This window comes from Vidua chalybeata, chromosome 7 (assembly GCF_026979565.1).
Source record: "Vidua chalybeata isolate OUT-0048 chromosome 7, bVidCha1 merged haplotype, whole genome shotgun sequence".
Taxonomy (NCBI): Eukaryota; Metazoa; Chordata; class Aves; order Passeriformes; family Viduidae; genus Vidua; species Vidua chalybeata.
In genome coordinates, this window is record NC_071536.1 from 19,794,545 (window position 1) to 19,818,974 (window position 24,430).

Genomic DNA, 24,430 nt, shown 5'->3' on the forward strand with positions numbered 1-24,430 from the left:
GTTGTACAGATATGAAGTGTGCTTTGTGCCTCTCTATGTAGGAGGCTTCAAATAACTGAAGAAATAAATAACTGAAATTTAATTGAAATTATCTTTGGGATGAGCTAACAGTGGAAATCTATCAGTCAAAAAGTCAAAATATCATTTTCTTTTAAAACTATTTAAATATTAAAGGCCAATATCACATTATTTTCCTGCTTGATACTTAGCAATGTGCTCTTTAAAGGGCTGTATTGCTGACATTTTTCTTAGTCAACAGCAAGGGAATTACCAATTTATATAATTTGAAATGAAGTGTGAATTTGTTTAATCTATTACAAAAAAGAGGGATTCTTTTAGAAATCTACACTTGTTTGATTATGTGCAGGCTTATAGAGGGATCATGATAAAAGAAATGAAATATGCCAGTGATGAAGCACATGTACATGTAGAAGTTGACTCAATTCTGCCACTGAATTCAGCTATTGACATTTCTTATCTCTGTTTTTCACATGTTTTAAATTTCCCTGTGTCTGATTAGGTACAACTGTGGGCCTTTTATTAACATAGATGTTCTGTAAGAGAGAAATAGCAGTATCTTTCTATGAAGTACAATTCTTTTAAACTATATGGGCTTATTTTTTTCTATTTAGACTTAATTTTTACAGTATGTAGAAAATATCTACAGATTTGGGTAATTAAAAAAAAATGTATTTGCTGAAGGTCAGCACACCAGAAAAAGTTAAAAAAAATACCGATTATTTTAATTGTAAACTATTTTAATAATTGCTAATGATTAATATCCCTGCCAATGGCAGAAAGGTTGGAACTAGATGATCTTTAAAATCCCTTCCAACTCAGGCTGTTTTATGATAATATTACACACAAATGGACATTTGTCCTTTCTCTACTAATATTTACTGTTATCCTTGCTGTCGATGTTTAATAGGCCAGCACAATCTTTCAGAAAAAAGATTAAACTGAGCTGCATGCGATTGATTGGCCAGTGTCTCTACCAACAGTGATATTGCTGGTCTCTGCTTACTTTGCATATTAAATACTACCAGCTTCATTGATTCTAGGATTGCACCATTTTTAGCTTTATATAAGATGAAGAAAACTTGCCTTTAAAAGTACTTACTTTATTTTAAGCCACATTTTGGGTTGATATAAAAGATGGTAGCAAGCTGGCTTGGAAACAATGGAATTTTTGTATATTAAAATATTGTATCAACATGGTACATGTGCATATTTAATATAACAATACACTAATATTATATGGATTATAATTTTTCTTGTAAATTCTATTAACTTTAAGACTTGCAAAAGTTATATTAATGCCAATCTGATGAAGCTACCTCAGTTTTTATGTCTCTATAGCTCAGCAAATTTGCTCTGTTTTCTATCATAAGAATGAAGAATCATCAGATTGTATAGGTTTGCATAGGTGTAAAACTTGAAGCAGTAAGTTAGATTTGACAAGTACTTCTAGAAGCCAGAGAGAAGTATGGAGAATAATTTTTGAGAGGTGCAGTGATGCTATGTTTTGTGGCTTTTCATGCTAGAATTTTTACTGCAAAATTTATATAAATGTGTTAAGCAGCCAGTAAAGAAAATCAAAATCAAACCAGCCAACCAAGTCTTTGATCTATTATAAAAGAGGAAATGGGTTACTTCTACAGCAGCCCAGTTCCCTGTTAAGTGGTAGCTTGTGCCTGTGGGAAGAAGAGGCTAGGATTTGTTCTCCAAAGACCAGAGCAAAAGGAAGAGGGGAGGGAATCTGTGTTCATGAGATTCTCGTCCTCTAGTCCCTAGCAGATGAGAAATGCAGTTGCTGACTCTCACTCTGCAGCTCTCTGATGCATTTTCTCAGATCACATCATGCATTGCCCTTTGTGAATGAGATTTAAGCATAAGGGTACAAGTTTACCCAAAAGTAAATATAGCATAAGGGAGTATGTCTGTTCCCTTAGGGATAAAGCAAGAAAACAGTGCTGCAGTTATATTTTGTAATAATGATCAACAGTTGCTGCTGTGACGTTCCGTGTTTGTGGGTCCTGCTTAATATGCATTAGAACCTACCACAGGCAGGTCCTGCAGAATCCTCAGAGCTTTGGCTGGTTCCACTTCTCAGAGATTTGAAAAAGCAGCTTAGAGCAGCTGCACAAATATCCTTCTTTTGTCTGGCAGTGAATGATCCTGCCTTATTTACTTCCTTCTGCTCAGAATTTGCATTATGACTGCACAGTGCTGAAACTTAAAATGTTACAGCAGTTTAAGTAACTGATAACCTTGCTCCTAGTGAGGGAACAAGGTAAATGGTTTCAAAACATCACTGGTAATATTGAGCCATTCTCAGCATCAGGGAACTTTTGGGTGGGAGGGGGAAAGCATATTGTAATGCCTTTTTCTTGACCAGGAGCAACTCTGAATTACTGTTTGTTTTCACAGTTGAACATCCTTTCCTTATTGCTGTAAGAGATAATATAATTTATGGAATTTCTCTGAACCCTGAGGAGAAGACAAATGATGCTATGGTTCCAATAGCAGGAGTTCAAAATGGTGTTGATGTTGACTTTGATGACTCCGAACAGATGATTTATTGGGTTGAAAATCCAGTAAGTTAGTATTTGTGTTCAAAATGTGCACTAAATTAAAACCTTTTTTATTTTTGAAAAGTGTTTTGGACTGAAATATGTTAGCATGTCTTTTGGTGGTGTGGTGGGTTTTTTGTTTGTTTGTTGGTTTTTTAAAAATTTTTTTCTTATTTGGTTGGTTGTTTTCCTTGGACAAGTAAAGAAGCTTTGTCTCTTTTGTAAAGTAGTTCTTATTTTTGTCATCAGAAACATCTGATTAATGTTTTTTCTGTCTTGGAGGCATGAACAGGAAATACTGGAGAGCATTGACAGACCCACACTCTCAGCCCTGCTGTGCTGTAGTCCACTCTCTCTGCTCTCTTGACTTAGGAGTCAATTCTGCAAACACAGCCAGAGCACTTCTCCATGGGAGCAGTGCATTGGGCACAGTGACACTTAACATTAGAATGAATGTATGTACATTTAGTCTGAGCACTTAATGAACTAACATCATAGAGAAGCATCTTTTTCTTTAAATAGAAAATGATTGCAAATTCACAATAATTTCCAGGTAGCACATGTGAGGCTTATAGACTTAAAAATGTATTTAAAGTAATTTTTAATACTTAATTATAATTGTTTGACTAATTGCTTTTATTGCTGGTCACGAACTAAGAAACTGTATGTGTTCTATAAGGCTAACTTGTCAAAAAAACAAAAGATGAAAAAATTACATAATTTTTGTGAATGGACACTTCAAAAGGAAAAATTCTATGATAGTCTGTGAGACAGATGTGATAGGAAACTACTGATTCTGCAATATGTCTTCACTCTTGGAAACTTAAAACCAATTATTTTTGTCAAAAAAAGCAATAATTAGGTCTTGGAGAAGTATGATGGTAGATAGGATATTTCTGTAATTATGTTTTAACAGAATCCACACAAACTTGTTATGTTTCATCCACACAGGATTTTTGCTTTTTTCCCCCAACCTGCTTTCTTTACATTTTGCAGCTCTGAAGTAAATACAATTTTTAAAATAACTAATTTTAAAGTGTATTCTATGCCACTAATAAAGAAATTACAATTTGTTTAATTATTTGTTCTTTTAAAGTTAGAATGTTTAGTTCAATGAAGTATTTAAATAGACCTATTTAAGCAAACCTTTACCCGAGAAACTACTTAAGTACTTGGGAATCTGTTTCATCTTCCCTGCAGTCTGAAAAAATACTCTTTACAGATGTCAGCCAGCAGATACAGCTGACATATACAATAGTGTAGGAGGTCAAGGGCTGATACATCCATTACCAGCAAGTTAAATCCTGGCAAGTGGAATGGCAGGTGCCTTCGCAGGCCAAGTGTTAGGTGTTAGGTCGGCTTTAGGTGGGTCTTTAGGTGGGACAAAGCCTGACAAATGTGTGTCTCTGGGTTGTGCCCCCCAGCTGTATCCCTGACCTGCAGGCCTCAGGCTTCTGTTGCTCCCAAACAGAGCTAAGACACCTGTGTCAGTCATGGATCACCCTCTGCAAAAAAGATTTTTCTCTAGTTTCTGTGCTCCATTTTATTTTGCTGGTTCAGTCCTATCTCTGCCTTCTCCCTCCTAGAACTGCGCTAGCATTAGAAAAGATTGCAGTATAAAAGAAGTTCTAGTGTAGTTGGAATAGAGGAGTGTTTTCTGCTCTTGACATTTTTTTAAACTTTTGTTATTTTTCTTTCCAAGGGTGAAATTCACAGAGTGAGGTCAGATGGAGCCAACAGGACAGTTTTTGCTCCAGCAGCTGTTATTGGTGCTCCTATTGGTCTGGCACTAGACTGGATATCTGCAAACCTGTATTACAGTAACCCAGGGACACAGTCAATTGAGGTAATTATTTAAGAGGAATGATTGGAAACTAAGAGCCTAGATTTTTCATTGCTACCTATAGAGGTTGAAATTAGTAATATTTATTTAAAGAAAAACTTAAATAAGATTTATTTTAAAGTGTAATCTGTGTGTAGAAAAATACTTTACAAACTTGAACAGAAACTTAAATTTAAGCATAGTCAAAAAGATTGAAAGCAGTGTATTCTGGACACTTTATTTTTGCATAGATCTATCCTGCAAACTTTATTTGTGTATAAATCTCTCTTTTTGTTTTCTCCCTACAACGCCTTAGGCTTCTAGTGTTTAACACACAATATCTATGATTATTAGAGTTACTGCTGTTACTATCCTTACTTCAAACAATGATCCCGATGCAATGCCTCTGATAGTAAAGGAATGCTGCCATTGAACTCAGTAAGATCCATTCCCAAATGCTTTGATAACATATCATGTAGCTTTCTAGAGACAAGCAGTCTCATGGTATGTGAAGGATAAAATTGTCATTCAAAGTAGGGAAATGGAGGATAAGTAATATATAATACAGTAATGACTGTGAATAACCCCAGTCATTAGTGCTCTTGTTCCAAAATAGAAATGCCTACTATTAAATTAAAAGGCAGCTAATTTGAGCAAATGAAATGGGATACTTCCTAAATCAGAATTTCATCAACCCATTCAGTCCTTGAAGATATTATGGAAACTGAAAGATGAACTGTTTTTATACCTAGGATCCTTCCTTGCTGTCATAGGCAGGTTCTTAGCTGCAAGCAGCTCCTTCAAGGGTGCTTGTTAGAGAAGGGAAGTGGTTAGAGTACGGAACAATGTGCTTTTTCTTCATGGTATTCGAGAATGTCTTCTGCAATTTCAACTCTGTGTTGGTTTAGGCTTCATTCCTGTATTTTGAAGATGTACTGTAAGTTCCATATTGCATGGTCTGATAAGTTCAATGTTTGCATAGGTCCTGAAGCTGAATGGTGACATAATGTACAGGAAAACACTGATTACCAATGATGGCACCTCTCTGGGAGCTGGCACACCAATTGGTTTGGCAGTTGATCCAGCAAGAGGGTAAATTTCCAAAACTGCTATTGTATTTACTCATGAGTGTATTCTCCATATTTTTCTTGTTTTTTAGTGTTTTCAGGTTTCATCCTGGATTTGACATGGTTTTGTTTGTTTCATATTTGTGCAGAATTTATTTACTCTTTTTAAGCTGTATAAGTACATAGCTTCCTAAATTATAACATAGATGTTCATCCTCCTTAATTTACAATATGCTTGTATAGTACCATTTTTTAATTCAAAAAAATCTCAGAATATTATGATTGTGAAAAAATCCCTGAAAAATGGGAACCCAGAATAAAGAGTACTCCAAAGTCTTTCTGTAAAATATCTTGTGGTATCTGACTTGAGCCTAGTAGAAAGACCTATTACATGGGAAAAATGTCACATGTCAAAAAGCATAGCACTGAATATAATTTTGCCGCTTGCTCTCAAAAAGGGCAATTTGCCTTTTTTCTGTTTCATCTATATTTTTTCTGATTCTGTAGTTTTAATTGATAATTGAAACCAAACTCACTCTGAAATGTTGCAGCCATCTGTGAAACAGAATTATTATTTTCCTCCTTTTATGTTATAGTCATAATACTCTAGTGCGTTTACCTGCTGATGATATTGTGGGACGAAATAGGTGAGGTTATGGACTTCTAAAAACTATTTAAGAGGCAGTCCTCTCTTTCAAGAGAAGCAGGTGTTTCTCTTTGTTGAGAGAACCTGCATTCTTCTCTTTCTCAAATAAGCTCTTTTTCATTGTGGTTTGATTCAACATGAGCTCTGTTCAGCATGTGCTGAAGTATTAGACTGACAGAGGAATCAGTTTTAAGCGTATGCTCAATCAACTCTGGTCCACTGATTTCTCTTGCCAGTTTTGCTAACAGATCTGAAAATGTCTGTTATAGGAAGTTGTACTGGACAGACCAGGGAACTGACAGTGGAGTCCCAGCAAAGATTGCCAGTGCAAACATGGATGGCTCAGGCATACAAACCCTCTTCACTGGCAACCTGGACCACGTAGAATTCCTTACCATTGACATTAAGGAACAGAAGTTGTACTGGGCTGTTACAAGCACAGGAATGGTAGGTGATATTTTTTAAATAATTGCTTCTTTACCTGCCTCTGCTTCTATGGTTCACATGAGTGATTCAGTTACTTCAGTTTTCTCTTATAAATGGGAGTTGCAGGACCAAGCTAAATCTGGATAGCTGTTGTTATTGAATACCATCAAAAGTACAAGATCAGAAATAATATACTGCCTGCCTTTTCTTCCTACCTTGTACCTAAAGATTTCATGCACAAAAGAGATTTTAGTATTATGCATTGCATTTTAGTTGTATATTATAACACTGAACTGTTGCTATAGGAAATACAATCCTAATCTTTAAAATTATTTCTTAGATTGAGAGAGGCAATATGGATGGTACAAATCGTGTGACTTTGGTGGTTCATCTTTCTCATCCCTGGGGAGTTGCTGTGTACGATACCTTTCTGTACTATACTGATCGAGATTATGAAGTAATTGAACGAGTTGACAAGGCCACCGGTGCAAACAAAGTAGTACTGAGAGATAATGTCCCAAGACTGAAGGGCCTACGTGTGTATTACAGAGACAGTGAGTATTTGCTAGAGAGATGTTTCAGGATATTCAACTTGCAAAAACTCGAACTTTCCTTAGAGACAGAATGGTTGCTCTTTCAAAGGACATGCTTTGATTTGGTTTACAGGAAAAGTGTCAGAAGCATTTTGCATGGTTTTGGTAAAGAGATGCTCCACCATCTAGTTAAGGCATGTATTGGCTCATGTAATTTTACTAAAGTCATGTTGACTAAGAAATTTTGTTACTTTAGCTTCAAATTTGTTTTATCTGATTGTTGGCCCCATTGATTTTAGATGACAAGAGACCAGTAAACCCATTGCTATCACATCTGTGCTAAAATGTATTCTGATTAGGATCTTTATTTTTGTCAGCTGATTGTTAATATTATACAAGTGTATGCATTTGGGTGTATATCCATGGGTGTTTGTGATGATACAATTGAGATTTTTGTTTTGCCATGTATGTCTTTTGCAGATTCTGCTGGTTCCACAAATGGCTGCAGTAATAATATTGGAGTTTGCCAGCAGCTTTGCCTGCCTGTACCTCGTGGATTATTCACCTGTGCCTGTGCTACTGGATTTCAGCTAAATCCTGATAACAGAACCTGTTCCCCATACAGTTCATTTGTAGTTGTTTCTATGCTCTCTGCAATTAAAGGATTTAGTTTAGAGACATCAGATCACTCTGAAGCCATGGTACCACTGGCAGGAAGAGGTATGTGAATATTGTAATAGGAAAAAATCTTGTCATGCCTAGTATTTTGGCATTTCTTTCTAACATAGCACATACTTTAAATCATTTAGTTTATATTAAAAAATCATTAATTAATACTTTTCAAAATATTTCAGGACGAAATGCACTTCATGTGGATGTTCACATGCCTTCTGGTTTCATTTACTGGTGTGACTTTAGCAGCACAGTTTCTTCTCAGAATGCAATACGTAAAATTAAACCTGATGGTTCTTATTTTAGAAATGTTGTTACAAATGGAATAGGACGAAATGGGATCCGTGGCATTGCAATTGACTGGGTAGCAGGTAAGCACAGCTGAATTTAGGAGAATGTTATTGTTTACATATTATAAAATTTTTAGGCTAACATAAGCAGATTCTAATGGAACTATTTTGAATGGAAGCACTATGGTTCCAGCTTGTGCTTTAATGGACTGGTTTTAAAATAAGAGGAAGTAATGAATGGCTCTTATGTTTATGTATATATATATGTAAAGGTGAAAGTTTATCAGAGAAGATGTATAGAGCCTTTTCTCTACTGATGCTTTAATATTTGTCTTAGGCCTCTGTTCTTGTCTGTATGTTTGTACATAGCTGTGAACTACCATTGTGAAAACATGAGAAAAATGCAGAGAAACCAGAGAAGAATGCACAAAACCTGTGTTATGACATTGTAAATAAGAAAGCACTTCTTATGTACCCTGAGATTGCTGTGTACACATGTTATAAGTTATAATGAAAAGTTAAAAAAGCAGAAGAAATTTTTATCTTTGAACTATAATTTCCACATGTGTACTTCCTGTTCCTATTTAAACATATTAGAGATTAATTAAAATATTAACTTTTCAGAAAGTATTAATCAACAATTGCCATTAATACTTTAGTTTTGTATATATATGTACTGTATATATGTTTTGCAAAAGTTCTTCAGTTGATTGATAGGCTTGTTGGGATGAGTTTTAGGATAATCATCTGCTGTAAACACTCAATTTAGTTCCTGTATACAGTCTTGTGCCATAACATGGATTTCATAGTTGTGTGTTTTAAAAGGCAACTGTACTACTGATACCCATGGCCATCCATGAGAATTTAGAAATTAATTGTCTACTGTCAGTTTGGCTGTCTTCTTTCTAATTCATCAGATGGTAGGCAAATACCTTATGCTTCCAACTACTAACATATTTATGATGGCTATTCATTTTGTGGTTCAGTATTTTAGCAACTTGTGTTTCTCAGGTATTGGTGCTAATATTAACTTTCTGTTTTGCTTTTCTGATTTGTTTTGTTTTGGTTTTTTGTCTACAGGAAATCTTTACTTTACAAATGCCTTCCTGACAGAGACTTTTATAGAAGTTTTGCGTTTAAACACAACTTATCGCCGTGTGCTTCTGAAAACTACCATAGACATGCCAAGACATATAGTAGTTGACCCAAAAAACAGATATATCTTCTGGGCAGATTATGGGCAAAATCCAAAGATCGAACGTGCTTTCCTTGACTGCACCAACAGAACAGTTCTTGTGTCTGAGGGCATTGTCACACCTCGTGGGTTGGCCATAGATCACAGCAATGGCTACATTTACTGGGTGGACGATTCCTTAGATATGATTGCAAGAATTCAGCCTGATGGTGGTGATGTTGAAATTGTACGTTATGGCAGTCGCTATCCAACTCCCTATGGTATCACTATCTTCGGCAATTCCATGATCTGGGTGGATCGAAACCTGAAAAAAATCTTCCAAGCCAGCAAGCAGCCAGGCAATACTGATCAGCCAACAGTAATAAGAGATAATATTAATTGGCTGAGGGATGTTACAATTTACAACAATAATTTCCAGTCACATTCTCCCCTTGATGTCAACAACAATCCTTGTCTGGACAACAATGGAGGTTGTTCTCATCTCTGTTTTGCCCTCCCTGACATTCAGACACCGAAATGTGGTTGTGCCTTCGGAACACTAGGCAGTGATGGCAAGAGATGTTCCATTTCAACAGATGATTACCTGATTTTTGCTCTTGAAAATGCCCTCAGAAGTATCCACCTAGATCCTGAAAACCACAGTCCTCCCTTCCGCACAGTCAGTGTGTTAAGAACTGCTGTGGCCCTGGATTTTGACAGCATAAACAACCGAATATATTTTACACAAAGTTATCCTTCAGGAACAGGAAGAATCAGTTATATTAGTATTTACTCAGGAATTAGCTCTCCAACTGTAGTTGCATCTGGTAAGTGCACTGAAATATGGTACAAAGTAATCAGATGTTAAAAATAATGACTTGCAGCACCTACCACTTACTCAACACATATTTTTATGCTAAAGGTCAAGGTCGACCACTTAGTTAAGATATCTAATAAAATGCTCTTTTTTCTTTCTTTTTTTTTCCTTTTCTGAGATTCTTATTTCATCTTGATCCCAATGAAATGGAAATATAAAACTGGATAGATATTGCTTGTATATAAAATTATATAAATAAATTAAAATTATATATAATAAATTAATATAATGGAGTGAGGGAGGATTCATGCCACTTGAAGAATAGCAATCAGAACTTAAATCTATGTGAGGGAAAGGTCTTTGAAACACTATTGTATACCCAGGCCTGCCTGATTCCCAAGTATTAATACTCTAGGTTTTTAAATGGACAGATTTGCACTGGTACCAATGGCATTTCAAAGAAGTCTTTGGTGTAGCGAAATTATAATAGATGAAAAGTGTTGAAGTATCTCAGGAAACCGTGCTGAGCATGCCATGTGTTTGCTTGCATGTGCCTAAGACCTGGGGACTCCGGATGGCATAGCCTTTGACTGGATCAACAACAGAGTTTACTACAGTGACTACCTCAATCAGACCATCAGCTCGATGGCTGTGGATGGATCAAACCGCACAGTGATCGCCCGAGTGCCACGGCCGAGAGCCATTGTATTAGATCCCTGCAGAGGGTATGTGTTGCACTGTGCTTTGACTGCAGGTGAAACTACAATTTAGACCTTGACAAAGACTGCCAGAGACTTCCTATAACCCTAACCCTTTTTCTGTTGTATTCCTTGAATGCTTCAGAAGAATTCTTGTTTCAGTATCAGAACATTTCCTGAGAGGACGGGGGCATTACTGTATGATACTGTGCTCTTAATTTCATTGCCAGTTATACTGTGTTATAACTAAGAAAGTTAAGGAAGAGATTAACTGACTTTACTGGATTCACATACGAGCTGGAAAGAATTTTCTGAAGTTCACTGCAGTGGACCCCTGTGATCCCTCTAGAAGACTCCCTTGTCAGTGTGAGCCAAAATAGAGGAAGAAGATCTTTTCCTGTAGTTTTGCAATGCACACTTCAGTGAGGGACACGAGGGTGGAAATACCACCAAAAGCAAAGTTTGTGAGTTTTGTTTTATGAAAATATAATTATGTTATTGACAGATATATGTACTGGACTGACTGGAGTTCAAATGCAAAGATTGAACGAGCTACACTTGGAGGAAACTTCAGAACACCCATTGTGAGCACAAACTTGGTATGGCCAAATGGACTTACCCTGGACTATGAAGAACAGCAGCTGTACTGGGCTGATGCAAATCTGTATGTATTGATAACATACTTGTTGGTTTACATTTAGTTAATATTTTAATAGCTCTATTTATTTTTCCTCATTTCTTAGCTGGTTTTCAGCATTTCAGTTGAATTTGGTACTTGACATTATAGAATGTTAGGAGTTAGTTAATAGCAATGCAATGTCAAGTTTTAATATTGAAACTGCTTTGCAATAAGCAGTTATATTCTGTCACAGTGTAGATTTTGTTCTCTGCTTTATGCACTTGTACCCGCTGTCAGTTTGTCTTACACGCAGTTCAGGACTTTCATAAGTGTCTTCTCCAGCAAATACAATCGCAGTACACATTTTACAGTATTCATTGCTCATGGTTAATGCCTGTCACCTGTGGAATTTGGCCTGATATTCTTGCTGTTGCCTACCAGACAGAGCTCAACCCTTGAATTTATGCCACAGAATTTCTTCTATCAGCAGGAAAGTTTTAAAAAATGGTTTCATTTTCTAAGGATTCAAATTTACCCATGGTCTTGGAGAAACCACTGCAGCAATCAGACCTTTCCCCTCTGATTCCTTCAGCATAGAAGTTATTTTTCAGCCTTTTTTTTGTTGTATCAGAAGAGTGTTCTCTGTAGTGTAATAAATCCCATGGCCTGTGTCTATATGGAATCTTCTGGGAAGAAAGTGGCTGTTTGAATTTATCTGCATGCAGGAGGGCAAGGCACTTGTAATGGGATGTCTATTTCAAGAGGAATTCAGGATGTCAAATGGAACATACACTTTTCTGTTTCAAACTCTAGTTAATGGAGTTGGGGGAGCATAGCAGCACCTGAGATACTGGTGAGCACTACTGAAATGCTGGATATCAGTTGCCAGACTAATTAGGGCATGGTTTTATACATAAGTCTTTTGACTTCTTTAAGATGTAATAATTTCTATGTTATTGTAGGCAGAAGATTGAGAGATGCACTCTCACTGGTACAAATCGTGAGGTAATTGTTAGCACTGCTCTGCATCCATTTGCAATGACAGTGTTTGATCAGCACATATATTGGACAGACTGGAACACACGAAGCATTTATAGAGCCAATAAGTATGATGGTTCAGATCAGATTGTAATGATCATGAATCTTCCACAAAGACCAATGGATATTCATGTCTGGGCAAAAAGTAAGCAGCAGCAGTGTATGAACCCTTGCAACCAGTTCAATGGTGGCTGCAGTCACATCTGTGCACCAGGTAAGCTGTCATGCTTGATTGTGGGTATTCTCAGCTCAGTCAGAGAGAAAGAGAAAGGTTTTCTAACCAGGCAAGAGCCTGGGAAACAGTTGGGAAAGAATGCAAATAATTCTCTAATCTATCTTGTTATTCACATTGTTTATAGACATGTTCTGCTATTGTGCGTCATTCACTGCAAACCAATGGTGACACATGTTTTTACTCTAAGACCAATGAAATTAGTCTTCTCGATGTTCTCTATATATAGAGTGGTACATTTGAAATAAAGAGAGAGTTCATTTTCTTAGCCTTCTGATCTGGAGTTCTCTGTTCCTGTCCTGCTCAACAGCGTCACTTGATGACTGCAAACTATTACTCTTGCCTGTATTAGAGTTTAGACTATAACAATTCTAGTCACATGGGGACAGCTGAAATATTTTTTAGTGTTCACAAATTTTTAATATCTATTATTTATTATTATTTATAAATACAATCAAAATAAGTGCCATTTAAGATCATGGTACTTCACCAACAAACCTAGGGGTTGTATCTGAGAATCCTCACAGGTGAAAATTATGGGTTTCTCTAACTTAAACCAAAGCATTTTTTTTTCTGGGGTTTAAACTTTCCTTGGATGAGACATGAAGTGAGTGCTGCAGGATATGCTTACCTTAAGAGTATATGCTCTTACTGATCAGATGTTTCCTACAAGACATTCTAAAAATTTATGGTTGCTATTTCTTTACATAATGTTACAGAGCTGTTTAATGTGTTGTAGATTTTTGGAAGTTATGATCCTTGACTTTGAAAAAGTCATTCAGTGTCTGTTTTCATTTGTATCATCTTAAATACCATTAAAGATCTATCTTGCCTGAAAACAACTCAAACTTCTCATTAATTTTGAGAAGAGCAGTTTGTCTATTGCAAGAAATTTTGAACACTTGTTTTCATTTTGAAGGATAAAGTTTCAGTGGATATAGCTGTGATATTTGAAAGCATCACATGTCATCTTGCTGCCACTAAAAAGGCACTTGGACAACAAGCAGTAGTAAAAATTCTGATCTCAGTTCCTCTAAGGAACTCTGAAATAACTTCTGTGGGTTTCAATGCATCTGCATATGCTTAACTGAGATAAAAGTCTGGCTAGGTCACCGTACTACTATCTAAGTAAATAGATCATATAGGAATTATGAAAATTTCTTTGCCTTTTCCAGTGTTACAACTGTGAACACTTTCATGGAAACCTATATAAAATATCAATGTTAAATTTCCTTTTTGTTGTGTCCTATTTTTATTTTTTTAAAACTAAATTTCAAACATAAATTTAGGTCCAGCTGGTGCAGAATGTCAGTGCCCCTCTGAAGGTCGCTGGTATTTAGCCAATAACAACAAGCACTGTATTGTGGATAATGGTACCAGGTGTGATACTGGTTTCTTCACATGCCTTAATGGACATTGTATCTCTGAGCGGTGGAAATGCGACAATGACAATGATTGTGGTGATGGCAGTGATGAGTTGGAAAGTGTGTGTGGTAAGCATTTAAAATAACTGCTTCAGAAAATATACTCTGTCTTGCCTGTTCTGTAGTCTCTGTCACTTTTATGGCTTTATGATCATGGATCTTATGGCTGTAGTTTAGAAACAATCCCTTGCCTGCTCACAGATTTGAGGTCTGAAAGACTAGTGGTTTGCTTTAGAGTCCAGAAGCACTGTAGTATTGATTTTTTGTCATGTATAGCCAATTTCTAATTTTTTAATTTAAATATGTATTTTACTTTTCATGCAGTCCGTTTTGCAGCTGTGTTTGCCCTGGCAGGTAAAAATATTGTGATTTTATTTGTTACTTTGTCAGAAAACTTAAGACTATATTTTATCCACTTTTTTTTTTTCTTTTTTATTTTCTACAGCTTTCCATACTTGTCAGCCAACAGCTTTCACCTGTGGCAATGGGCGATGCGTACCCTATCATTACCGCTGTGATCACTACAATGACTGTGGAGATAACAGTGATGAGCTTGGCTGCTTGTTCCGAACCTGTGACTCCCACACAGAATTTACTTGCAATAATGGAAGGTGTATATCCCTTCAGTATGTCTGCAATGGAGTAAACAACTGTTATGACAATGGCACATCAGATGAGAGGAATTGTCGTAAGTTGAGCCTTAGTACCTAGTGCCTATTTATATCTGACTCTCTAGATGAAGGAAGAGGGAAATGTGGTTTTATGTGAAGAAATCTGATAAAATCAGCAAGAAGGACAAAGGTACTGTTTAGTGCTGTTTGAAGCAAATAGAGTTGCTAAATCATGTTCTGAAACACCCTAAGATATTACATAATAAATGTTGCTGTAAGTAGTCTGCCTTGAAGCAACAAGTTCTCATGCAGTATGTAATGTTAATTCTTGTGAGTACTTCCATGCATTTCAAAAATATCATTTCAGACAACTTGGATTCAGGGCTTCTGTTTTTGCAGGATTAGCCTGGAATTTGACAATGGCCTTTTACTTTCTGTCATGCTATATTAATTATACCATATTTAATAATCAGGAGTGTATATTGTGATCCCATAATGACATAGTTTAAAATGATACGCCTTATAAAAGTTATCAGTTATATTTGTTTTCTTTATGATGTAAACTGTGATTAGTTCAATATTGGCTACTTTCGCAGTTCATGAAAATAACAGCATAACAGTGTTTAAAACAACTCTAAAGCACTTTTGCTTTCTTCCTCCTCCTTAAAGCGGAGCGTACGTGCCAGTCTGGTTTTACAAAATGTCAAAGCACAAATATTTGCATTCCTCGAACGTACTTGTGTGATGGTGATAATGACTGTGGAGATATGAGTGATGAGAGTCCTACTCACTGTGGTAAGTTAAGAGAGTTAAAGGGCCTTTGTTACTTCTCTGATACCTCTGTAATTTATTCCAATGCTCTTTTCTTTTAATATAACCCCAACTGTTCTCAAAACATCTACTTTTGTTACACTGAAGTTAGATATGCATCATCCTATTATCTCATAATTATCTAAAGAATACTTTTATCTAATAAATAAGATGGTACATTTTTGCAGAGTTTTAATATAGCATTTGAGGATTGTTCCTTTTGCTTATTTTGGTCTGTATTTTTTATTGTTTTACAAGGTGTGTGGCACTTAAGTATCATAGAGAGTTGTCTTTTTCCATAACTTTAACATTAGAATATTCTTCCTTCTAACTGAATGAATTTGTGTATGGTCTCAAATTTCTTTTAGCTCTTTCATGTGGTTATGCTTTAGCATATGATTCATTCTTTATTGTATCTTCCAGTTAGGATATAGAAGTGCCTGGTTTTGAATCAGCCTTAGTTACAAACCAGATTAACTTTGCTAGGACATTTTTATTAGGTAGAAGTTAGGTAGTGGTTTTCCTGTATGAAATACTATTAATCAATTTTTAAAACTTAATGGATATTTTCAGGTCATGATTTCGTTTTAGTATTGCCTGAGTAGATTATTTTTGCTTTCACTATTTTTTCTAAAGGTACATGCCTTGAACTAACTGCATGGAAAAACTAACAGTTTTTCTAAAACATGAGTTCAATTTTTGTAGCCAAAATGTGGCCACTTTTATCTATGGACACCAATGTGTCAAGAATATGTGGCTATAGTGAGCCTTGTTTTGCTTGTCAAAGGTGTACTTTGTCCCTTCTACTGTTTATGTCCCTGATGAATTACATATATTGAAAAGTGGTGAAGGGCAAGGAAGAGGGAGAGAGAGAATGAGAGATGAAAGAAAGAAACACTAAGATGTTAATGAGCAATAGTTAACTCTTTGATTTCCATCATTAAAGGCACAGGGAAGAGCAAGTTAAAAGGCCAGACTTAATCCTTCTGGTATTTTGAAACTATCAGAGGGTACAGGAAAGTATTGGCAACCACTGAAGAAATTGTCAAAACCCCTTATACATGCCAAGATCAAGGGGCTTGGCTGAAATGCAGAGAGTATTTGCAGCATGCTGAGCTGGAACTGCTCAGTATTATGGTTTGTTCTTCACTGTCAATAAGGAAAGATTCCTACCAGCAAGTGAAGAAAAATTGGTAGGAGGAAAATTCCCTACCATGAGATACTAATTTTGATTTCCTGTAAAGCACTGAGTCTGTTATGCCTGGTTTTAGCACTGGAGAAATGAGTACACTGGAATGTGGTCATTTTCCTATCTCAAGTATAAATGCAGAATATATGTACAGTTGCTGCATGCAATCCTATTTCCAGGATTTCCTGTAAAGCACTGAGTCTGTTATGCCTGGTTTTAGCACTGGAGAAATGAGTACACTGGAATGTGGTCATTTTCCTATCTCAAGTATAAATGCAGAATATATGTACAGTTGCTGCATGCAATCCTATTTCCAGGACAAATTCTGTCTACTTACTAGCTGATACGTATGCCCAGGGAGAAAATCAAGTGCATTTTCTGCATACAAATATCAAGCTAGTTTGTACAATGAACTCTTTCCAGAGAGGCTGGGAAGAGACATCCTTCCTAGCATAATTTTTTCTCTTTCTTTTTTGGGGACTGTAGTATTTTTTGCATAACATGGACTCAAAAGCAACTTAAAACAATTTGGAAAAGTAACAGAAAAAAAAAAAGAACTCATGCATAGGTTTTTTCTTCCAGTCTCTCTGACTTGCACAAACAGTGAGTTTCGTTGTACATCGGGACGTTGTATTCCTGCTCATTGGTACTGTGATCAAGGAATAGACTGTGCTGATGGCTCTGATGAACCTGCATCTTGTGGTAAGTCTACACTCAGAAGATACAACATGATGGGTTATGGCAAATCAGTAATTTGTCTTGTAGGCAAAAGCTTTAATCCAGACTAGTTGGAAAATAAGTATCTTCTGGGTTTTATTCACTTTCTCTAATCTGAGTCACTGAGTAATTTGAGTTTTAAATACTTAAATCTGTGTATGGAATATGAAGGTTTTAGTTGCAACAACTGATTGCTCTTAATATATAAGCTCCTATCCCTATAAGACTATGATGGTAATGAATCAAATGGCAAAAGATAGCAAGTATTTTGGTATTGTTTTGCATGTAAAAGCAGATGTCATGCTGTACAGAAAATGTGCATGCAGTATTACATTTGGGGAAAAAGGGAATGTGGGATGCAGAGGGGAACAGTGTTGACACAGTATATGGGTATCATACTATTACAGTAAACAAATCCTGTATGTACAATAGAAACTGATGGGAATAAGCAGAGGAGTAGGTTAGGAGGTGAAAAAAAAGGCAGCGATCTCCAGGGAAAAAGAGAAGTAGCTAACTTAAGTTAGTGACAATTGGTATTATAACATAGTTATTATTCTCACTGTAAAAGTAAGAATAACACAAGGCAAGATTCTTCTGTTGGTTCAGCAGGGCTGGTAGCTCACTTTGCACATTATTGGGGTTGCACCTTTAGCTTAAGAAAATGTTTTGCATCTTATACATTATCTATTTTACAATTAAGCTTTGATTTTACATTTCACTGTCCTAAGTTTCTCCCTGAAATAGTCGTCAGTAGATTTCATGGCAGTGCAGGTTAGTTTAACAAGCACAGTGATTGTGTTCCTTTTGAAGTGCCCCAAATGCGGACTTGTTCGAGTGACCAGTTCAGATGTGATGATGGCAGATGTATCCCAGCAACGTGGATCTGTGATGGTGATAATGACTGTGGGGATATGAGCGATGAGGATCAAAGACATAATTGTGGTAGGTGGTTAATGCAAGTAGATACTCCACTTTGAACTGCAAGTATTTTTTAGAAAACAACCAACCCCCAAACTCTCACTCATTGCCAATTTTTCTACCCCATAAAGGTGCACACCAAGCATGAGGTACAAGTCTTCCTATGCCTTCATTTTCATGATATTGAATGAAAATTGAATATTTTACTGGTAAAAAACCCCAACAAAACATTGTTCTAATTCTGCAATTATCCTTCTTCGAATTGTTGAGTTGACATAGAGATTTAATTAACCTGGGTTGTGTGTATGATCTGGGCAGCTAGAGCAGCTTCAGTGGAGATGCTCCCTAGTGATCATGGACTGCATCTTGTGCATATCAATTACCATGTGTTTGTGGCTTAATATCTTAAACAACTAGTAAACAAAATAAGCATATCTGTTCAGAGGGTGAACAAAGGGAGGGAGGTTCACCAAGACTGGTCCTGCTTCTTGATTCTTTTGAGAACAGCTGGTTATACTTGGAGTCCTTGCCCTTATTAACTGTAATATTTCTGCCTCTGCTTGCTCCCTGGAGCACAGAATACTTTGAACAAAATAGAGAATAGAGGCTATTCAGCTCCCAGAAAATCTGGCTGAAAAAGCTTATTTGAGAATCCAGTAGGATTAGGATACAGATTTCTGGGCATGTCAGGATTGCCTAAGGAATGCTTTGGCTCCCAGTCAGCCTCCATGAAGAACAATGTGCTGTTTTGTAAATGAGAAGATACAGTGGTATCTGTCTTTGTATGTGCAGGAGGACATGGGTCTATTGTGGATTATGGGTGGATATCCAGGCTGTTTGTGTGGGTGGTGGAGGAGGGTGTCACATACACAGAGAATAACTTGGTTACTGAATGTGCTTTTCCTTCAGCAAACCGCAACTGCACAGCAGCAGAGTTCACATGTGCCAACAATCGACCCCCACTCAGGAGGTGCATTCCTCGGGCATGGGTCTGTGATGGTGATGCTGACTGCAGTGATGCTCTTGATGAACACCAGAACTGCACACGAAGATCTTGCACAGAAAATGAGTTTACCTGTAGTAATGGCTTGTGCATCCGTAACACATACAGGTTTGTAACTACCCAAGCAGCTGTAGAAATTCCCAAAATTGCTTATTGTGAAGGAGCTAATTCAACCTTTTTTATCACACCATTTAGTTGTAATTAGATCTACAAATTTTAATGGAACTATTTATCTGCTCTGCATTTGTGCATTAGCCTTGACTTGAAAATGCTCTAGAATTTTCTCTCAATATTTCCATTGCTCACCATTAGCACTTAATCCTTCTTATTGTCACTAGTAACCTCTCCTGGGGTGATTCTGTCTAGCCTATAATACACACAGGGAATATTAGCAGGACTCACAAGGTTCAATATGACCCCAGTTTCTGAAAGTCTCTTCTATTGGAGCCAAAAATATCGACCTTCTTTGGAAATTGGGAGAAATCCATCTGCTCTGAAGACAGTGATTGTCTTCTTATATTTGAAGAGAGTGTTCATTTTTCTTCAGATGTGATAGGCGGAATGACTGTGGAGACAGCAGTGATGAAAGAGGATGCATCTATGAACCATGTCAACAGCACCAGTTTACTTGTCAGAATGGGCGCTGCATTTCCAAAGCCTACATCTGTGATGGGGATAATGACTGTGGAGATGAATCTGATGAGCTGGAACATCTCTGTAGTACACCAGAAGCAACCTGTTCTCCCCATCATTTTAAATGTGACAATGGAAACTGCATTGAGCTGGTTAAAGTCTGCAATCGGTTGGATGATTGCTTAGATAACAGTGATGAAAAAGGATGTGGTATGTATAGATTTATTTGTACTGTCTAATTCAAAAATCTTAGGCACCTTTGAAAAAATACACTCTTAATACAATTCCTTAATTCCAATCATATCTATTCCATGGCTGTTCCTCAGAAATTAAAATAATAAGAAATGTAACTTTTAAATTTTTTTGCTTTAATTAAGTCATACTTACCATGTGCTGCTTTAACTGACTGTGTCGATGAGCTAATGATATAAACAAAATGTATTTCATACGTTGTTATGCATTGCCCTTGCATTTCAAAAATATGCCATAGTCCATACTTTGCACTCGGTGTTTTGTGACAGACTTCAGAGGTGGTAGAATAATTTTATATTAGATTGTGTTTTTTACTTTTTTCCTTTATTACAGCAGCCCACATCCACATTCAGCATTTTCAGGGGGTAGCAAGGAGAGAGAGACAGAATGCATTGGAAAGTGACTGCACTATTACTCTGCTAGCTGGCTCCTTGAATAGAACTCGTTTCCTTCCCCAGGTGTAAATGAATGCAGTGACCCTTCAATCAGTGGATGTGATCATGACTGTACAGACACACAGACAAGTTTCTACTGTACTTGTCATCCTGGATACAAACTTATGTCTGATAAACGGACTTGTGATGATATTGATGAGTGCAATGAAACTCCATCAGTATGTAGCCAGATTTGTGAGAACACAGCTGGCTCCTACATCTGTAAGTGTGCCCCAGGCTATATCCGGGAGCCTGATGGAAAAAGTTGCCGGCAAAATAGTAATATCTCCCCATACCTTATTTTTAGCAACCGTTACTATCTGAGAAATCTCACAGCAGATGGCCAGTCTTACTCTCTCATTTTGCAAGGACTGAGAAATGTGGTGGCACTGGACTTTGACAGGGTGGAAAAGAGGTTATACTGGATTGATGTGGGGAGAAATGTCATTGAACGAATGTTCCTAAATGGGACAAATAAGGAGACAGTGATAAGTGATGATGTGCCCAACGGGGAAGGTATCGCTGTTGACTGGGTTGGCAGGTAAGAAAATACATTTTTTGTCTTTCTGAGCTACTGAAGAAATGATGTGTGAAGGAGTTTATCTTAGGGGTTTTTCCCGACTCCATATGAAATTCCTGATGAGTAGTGAAATAGTTTGGATTGTGGATGCAGTGTTACACAACTGCTCTAAATTGTTTATCAGTATCTAATACATAACACTTAAATTACTCTGATGTGTAGTATACTGAGGTTCTGTCAGACTTGCTCTCCCATCAATTGTTTGCTAACAGTTGTCAGGATTGGCATGCAGGTTTCGCTCTGCATAAATAAAATATTGTAACAGGTAGCTAGAAAGTTAACTAGTGAAATAAGCAATAGTAAGCCTTAATGAAAATTAGCTCCTGTACCAATGTGAAGAACATGTGTCTTTGGCTCTTGAAAAACGCACCTTTAACTGACACACTCAAACAATGTGATGCAAATAATTTTCTGTCAGGAGGCCAGCAGATATGGGTGATGTGTTTCCCAGTTACATTTCATTCCATTATGGTAAATTTTTAGTTGCCTAAAAATTTTGTGTTTCAAAAAGTAGTCTGATTTACTGCCACAGAGCCTCTGTCATTATGTGGTGGCCTCTCTGACAGTGGTCTTGCTGTGTTTCATCTTGCTTTCCAAGTGCAGTGGTATAAGTATGAATAGTTTAAATAACGTGGATCAGACTGTAAACCAATATGAATTGTTCAAAAAGTCACTTTTGGAACTTATATGAGAGTATTTATATGTCCATATAATAGTTTTTATTTTTAAGCCACTTTGTCTCTAAACCTAATGATAATTAATGTTGCTAGCAGCCCCAAATGCTTCATGAATCATGTAGAGGTGATGAAGAAAAAGGCAAATTTTAGCTGAACTGGTCCTACAGCTTCATTTCTAATACAGCTTTTGAATTATTTCACCTACCATTAGTTATGTTTCCAGTCAGTTCTTGTTTAGGTGTTCCAGGCAGGCTGAAGAACAGTACAATGGTTGAATTTTCCTGCTTGTTTTCTGTGCAGAGAGAGGATTAAAGGGTGCCATGATATGCAGGTTGGAGAAGACTGTTTTCTCCTCCTCCCTGGTGGGAATGGTGCTAGTTAGGGTGATGTAGGCAGAATGATATCTGTTTGGCTATTTCTGGAATGACACTGTGGATGCTGGAGCTGACCAGCTCTGCAGAGAATTTCAAAGTATCCTGCTGTAGTTCTAATTGAATTTAATGCTTTGCTTTGATGCAGGCTTTTTAAAAAATCATCACTTCTGCTTGTATGATTTCTTGGCTTACAGCTGTGTGTAATTCCCAGGCAAAGTAATAGAAGTGTTAGAAAATTCGAGGTGAAATTAAAATTAGAGTGCCAAACTACTTAGGGCTTTTCTACCTGTTTGAAGAGAGCAGAGTTGGCAGCATGGAACAGTTGAGGATTCTCTACAATGCCTTGCAGCCCTTGCAGTCCATTGCACGGCATGTCTGTTTTCCTGCTCCTGGCCAGAAGAAAGGTTTAGGCCAGAAGAAAGGGAAGAAAGGTTTAGGAATTTGTAGGCAAATGGCATATTATTACTCAACTGGGCACCTGCAAGTTTGAATTTGGCGCCACTGATTGTGGTTACAAGGAAAACAGAAGTGAAAAGAGCAGCCTGGAAGCATAGTGTAGAAGAGATGTCAATGAAGTATGTGTTCCTTTGCAGTGGATACATCGCTTCTAGGAGAAAAAACAAAATTAAGGTGCTGTGAAGCAAAATAAGGGGGAAAAATAATATTTAATAAATTAACTCTAAAATGTTTCAGAAAATTGTACTGGGTCGATGCCTACCGAGATTGTCTCTATGTCTCTGAACTTGATGGAAGATTCCGGAAAAAACTGGTGGATCGGTGTGTGGATGCCAACAATACTTTCTGCTTTCAGTATCCCAGAGCAATTGTTATTCATCCAAAATATGGGTATGACCTTCCAAGAGTCCTTTTCCTTTATTTTGCAAAAAATCTTGCACTATTCTGAAAATCTGAAGTAAATTTGGGCTGCTTGTATTTAGATTTCTGTGGTGTTAGTACTTATTTGCAGCTTAGGAGAAATAGTAGCTTGCCTGTTGTGGGTGTATATGCATGGCTGTCAGCTCCCACTGAAAGTGGAATTTGGTTCCATATGGACTAGGAAGTTTTAATTGCAAGGCTAAAGGTTGATAGAAATGTGTATGGTTTGGTAGGTGTTGGGGCTGACTGAATTAAATTGTAATTGCATAATTGTCTGCTGTTGCAGTTAAACTAAAAATATATATTAGCTTTCTGCTTCCTCAATCTCTGCTTTACTTCTGTGGCAGGAAATACTATATTTGAGGCACAGCTTCTAGTATTTACTTCAACAATCCTAACTCTAAGTATTCGTTTGAACAGACAGATTTACTGGACAGACTGGGCAGATCGAGCCTATATTGGACGAGCTGGTATGGATGGCAAGGAAAAGACTGTAATCATCTCTGCAAAGTTAGAGTGGCCCAATGGACTTACCATAGATTACACCAACGACAAGCTCTACTGGACAGATGCCCATCTAAATTATATTGAGTATGTAAACAGAAAATATTAAAATGACTGAATGATTGCTCATGTCAGATTGTGGTGGGAGAATTTATAGGTGCTGTAAAAAGAATACACACTTCTGCCCACTGACTCTATAGAAAACTGGAGTCAAAATGTCTGGAGTAGTAGATGATATGGATCATTAGATGACACAGTAACAGAGTTGCTACATTCAGTGAAAATTGTCCAAAAATTACAGTGAAAAGATTCACACACTGTACTAAAATATGCAACTTCTCTGTGTCCAGTTATGCAACCTGAACCAAAGCAAAATTGACTATAAATTCCCTATTTTTTGATTCTCTTGTTTTTGCTTATAGATGAGAATTGAGCTATAACTAAACTAGATAAATGCTAATAAGTTGTATACAAACCTTTAGAAGGTATCTGAATGTCCATAAGTATGATATGGAATTTCCTGATGGCAATTGGGATTCTTTTGTCAATCAAGAAAAATCTATACATTGCTTTTAGTACTAGAAAATTCCCATCTAAATAGCAGTAAAAATAAATAATAGTTATCTGGCTATTTAAATTATTTTAAAACTCATAATACTGAAATATTTTGAAACCAATAACTTGTATTTATGTTAGTGTTCATATTTGTATTCATATTTACCTGCACATTTAGATTTATATTTGTATTTACTTCTATTTCTTCTCTACATTAATTTTTCTGGCAGCCTTTTCTATGATAAAGTATTAGAGATGTCTTTTCA

At 36.7% G+C, this 24,430-nt stretch overlaps 1 protein-coding gene across 1 annotated transcript in view; it reads left to right on the forward strand.

Annotated features, from left to right (window-relative positions):
• LRP2 (LDL receptor related protein 2) overlaps positions 1–24,430 on the forward strand; it is a 115,082-nt gene that overhangs the window by 60,437 nt on the left and 30,215 nt on the right. Inside the window, exons 32-52 of the mRNA XM_053947443.1 lie at positions 2,431–2,597; positions 4,276–4,419; positions 5,378–5,487; positions 6,378–6,555; positions 6,875–7,088; positions 7,548–7,787; positions 7,922–8,110; positions 9,110–10,030; positions 10,580–10,745; positions 11,224–11,382; positions 12,300–12,589; positions 13,897–14,100; positions 14,477–14,719; positions 15,312–15,437; positions 17,224–17,343; positions 18,169–18,300; positions 19,186–19,387; positions 19,827–20,122; positions 20,623–21,139; positions 22,923–23,075; positions 23,526–23,696. Coding sequence (XP_053803418.1) covers positions 2,431–2,597; positions 4,276–4,419; positions 5,378–5,487; positions 6,378–6,555; positions 6,875–7,088; positions 7,548–7,787; positions 7,922–8,110; positions 9,110–10,030; positions 10,580–10,745; positions 11,224–11,382; positions 12,300–12,589; positions 13,897–14,100; positions 14,477–14,719; positions 15,312–15,437; positions 17,224–17,343; positions 18,169–18,300; positions 19,186–19,387; positions 19,827–20,122; positions 20,623–21,139; positions 22,923–23,075; positions 23,526–23,696 — 4,942 coding nt within the window. The remainder of the gene's footprint in view (positions 1–2,430; positions 2,598–4,275; positions 4,420–5,377; positions 5,488–6,377; positions 6,556–6,874; positions 7,089–7,547; positions 7,788–7,921; positions 8,111–9,109; positions 10,031–10,579; positions 10,746–11,223; positions 11,383–12,299; positions 12,590–13,896; positions 14,101–14,476; positions 14,720–15,311; positions 15,438–17,223; positions 17,344–18,168; positions 18,301–19,185; positions 19,388–19,826; positions 20,123–20,622; positions 21,140–22,922; positions 23,076–23,525; positions 23,697–24,430) is intronic.